This window comes from Theobroma umbraticum, unplaced genomic scaffold (assembly GCF_002168275.2).
Source record: "Theobroma umbraticum cultivar Fairchild unplaced genomic scaffold, ASM216827v3 scaffold_34.0, whole genome shotgun sequence".
NCBI lineage: Eukaryota > Viridiplantae > Streptophyta > Magnoliopsida > Malvales > Malvaceae > Theobroma > Theobroma umbraticum.
In genome coordinates, this window is record NW_018397275.1 from 865,799 (window position 1) to 868,905 (window position 3,107).

Sequence of the window (3,107 nt, forward strand, 5' to 3'; positions counted from 1 at the left end):
ATGGCTTGGAGAAGTATATTTTCTGAGGCTTTTGTTACTAATCTTCCAAGAGCCCAAAGAGATCATTGTCCGATTGTTGTTAATTTGTATAGAAGAACTCCTATTCATAAAGACTTGAGGCCTTTTCGTTTTGAGATGGCTTGGTTATCTCATGATTCTTTTATGGACTTTACCAAGAATGCATGGAAAAGGGGGGATAACCTTCATGTAAACCTTAAAGACTTTGAAGCAACTGTCAAGGAATGGGATGTGACTATTTTTGGTAATGTGTTCAAGAGAAAGAGACGTTTATTAGCTCGTTTAAATGGGATTCAAAAGGCCTCGGAGGTGCAGCCTGATCCTTTTTTATTTCAATTGGAGGAAAAATTTACTTCGAAGTATGATAAAGTGCTTTTGCAAGAAGAATTGATTTGGTTCCAGAAGTTACATTCGAACTGGGTCCAGTTTGGTGATCAAAATACCAAATTCTTTCATACGACCATGACGATTAGGAGGAATCAAAATATGATCCGAGCTTTAAAAAGGGCAGATGACAATTGGTGTAATGATCCATCAGAACTCAAATCCTTGGTTATTAAGGAAAATTCGTTTAGTTTAATATTAAGGATATTCGTCCTCAGTCTCAATTTGCTTTTAATGAAAGATACATCCTAGAATTTGTTCATATCTTACTAGAAGATGAAATCTATAGAGCTCTTAGCTCTATGGCCCTTTTCCAGGCTCCAGGTCGGGATGGTTTCCAAGCAGGTTTCTATCATGCAAATTAAGAGATTGTGAAGGAGTTAAGTTTGCAGGCTCGTCAAAGAGTCCTTTCTTACAGGATAGTTTGATGAATCCCTTAGTAAGGTATTATTGATGTTTATTCCAACAGTGGACCATCTAGAAAAAGTATCACAGTTTCAACCGATTATCTCTGCAATGTCTCTGTCAAGTTGAACTTGAAGATTGTTGTGGGTTGGCTTCAGCCTTACTTAAAGGATATCATCTCTCCTAGTTAAAGTAGTTTTATTCCAAGGAGAGGCAGTAAATATAGTTGTGGTTCTGGAAGTTGTACATTCTCATGGGAGAAAACAAAGTAAATTAGGTGGTATTATTATGAAGATAGATTTGGAAAAGACTTATGACATAGTTCATTGTAATTTTCTTTGTTGGGTCCTAATTGATCTAGGCTTACCTTCCACTTTAATTTCTTTAGTCACTTCTAGGGAGATGAAAATCATATGGAATGGGGAGATGACTTCGCATTTTAAACCAACTGCAGATTTTGTCAAGGATACCCCCTCTCTCTATATTCATTTGTCTTGTGCTTGCAGAAGTTATCTACTGTGATTAATGAGGCAGTCGAGGATGGTGCTTGGAAACCTATCACCTTGTGCAGGAATTGGCCTTTCCCATGTCATATTTTCTTTGCAGATGATCTCTTGCTTTTGGGAAAGGGTTTGGCAAAGCAATGCCAAACGATAATAAAATGTTTGAATGATTTTTGTTCTTTTTCAGGATAGAAAGTGAACTTCTCGAAATCTAAATTCTGCACTTCAAGGACTATTCCTTTTTGTTCGGTGGAGAAAATGAAATCTATATGGAGCATGCAACATGTAGATGATCCGGACAATTATCTTGGAGTTCCTATCCTGTAGAGGGTTGGAAAACATACCTATAACTACCTTTTGGTGAAGGTCAAGAATCGGTTATCATCTTGCAAAGCAAGTTCATTGTCATTAGCAAGGATATCGATGCCTTGAGTAGAAATATCCTATGGGATGCTACGATGGTAAAAAGAAAGTTCTTACCAAATGGGATATGGTGTGTTGTCCAAAGAGAATGGGTGGTTTAGGAATATGAAAAACTACTGAGATGAATAAAGCTCTTTTATCCAAGTTGGGGTGGAAAATTGAAGATGGTGATCAAGGGTTGTGGGCACGTGTTCTTAGAGCTAAATATTTGAAAGGTAAGCCTTTTATCCATGCGATTACCAAATCTAATACTTCTTACACCTGGAGAAGTATTTGCTCAACTAGAGAGGTTGTTAAACAAGGCTGCTCCACGTTGGTTACAATGGGAGAAACACTTATTTTTGGCATGATCTATGCTTAGGTGACAAACCATTGGTAGAGGTATGTGATTTGAGCTATGAGCCTATCGACAAATGATGAGAATGGGAGATGGAAACCTGATAAGCTGAATGATCTTCTATAAGGCTTGCATAACTTTAGTGCATCTGTTGAGATGCTGCCAAGTACTCCTTGAACAGCTGCTCTTCTTGTAATTGTTCAGAACAGGCTCTTCTTATGATAGCTTTCATGCCAACAAGAGTCTCCAAATCTCAACGTTGAAGACTCCCCACGGCATTCCAGCTTATCATTAATAAAAACTCATCTTTCAAAAAAAAAAAAAAAACTTTAGTGCATCTGTTTAAAGATAATCCAGTCATTTGGTCCTCTTCACCTACTGGTAGTTTCTCGGTTAATTCTACTTATTCATTGACACAAAACCATGCTGCCACTTCCTTTGCTTGGTCTCGAATATGGAACATTAGATGGTTGCCTAGAATTCATCATTTTTTCTAGTTGGTTGGACATAATCGTATTCCCACAAGAGGGGCCTGCTTTCGAGGGAAGCTTTCAAATACCTCTCGATGTCCAAGATGTGATGCTGAAACGGATAAACTGGATCCTTGGTGCTCACCTTGTTCACTTGAATGGTTTTGCTTTGCACAAATGGCTCCTCTACAATTTTAACAGAAAGGATGTCCTTGTGGAAGGCTCTAAATAGCTTTGTTAAGGTGAATGTCGATGCAGCTCCTATTTCTAATCGAAGAGAGCTTAGCATGGAAGGCTTATGTGAAGATAACCGTAGATATTGGATCTTTGGATTCATGGGCAAACTTGATATAGACACCATTCTGAAAGCTTAATTACACGCTATTTATATGGGACTTCCGCTTGCTTGGCATCATGTTTGTCAACTGATTGTGGTTGAATCGAACTCTAAACTTGCTGTCCAAAAGATTCACCAAACAATCCAAGATAAATCCTCTTTCACCGATTATTCATTCTATTCAACCGTTAATGTTGAAAGATTTGAGTATGCTCGATACATCATAATTA

At 37.9% G+C, this 3,107-nt stretch overlaps 1 protein-coding gene across 1 annotated transcript; it reads left to right on the forward strand.

Annotated features, from left to right (window-relative positions):
• LOC149526383 (uncharacterized) lies at window positions 1–767 on the forward strand. Its single transcript, XM_089785498.1, has 2 exons — window positions 1–570; window positions 720–767. Exons 1-2 carry the CDS (start codon window positions 1–3, stop codon window positions 765–767), a joined length of 618 nt encoding a protein of 205 aa, XP_089641624.1.
• The last annotated feature ends 2,340 nt before the right edge of the window (window positions 768–3,107 follow it).

Coding starts and splice junctions, on each gene's coding strand:
- LOC149526383 (XM_089785498.1), top strand. CDS start 1: ATGGCTTGGAGAAGTATATTTTCTGAGGCTTTTGTTACTAATCTTCCA. Junction 571..719: donor CATCAGAACTCAAATCCTTG/GTTATTAAGGAA, acceptor GCCCTTTTCCAG/GCTCCAGGTCGGGATGGTTT.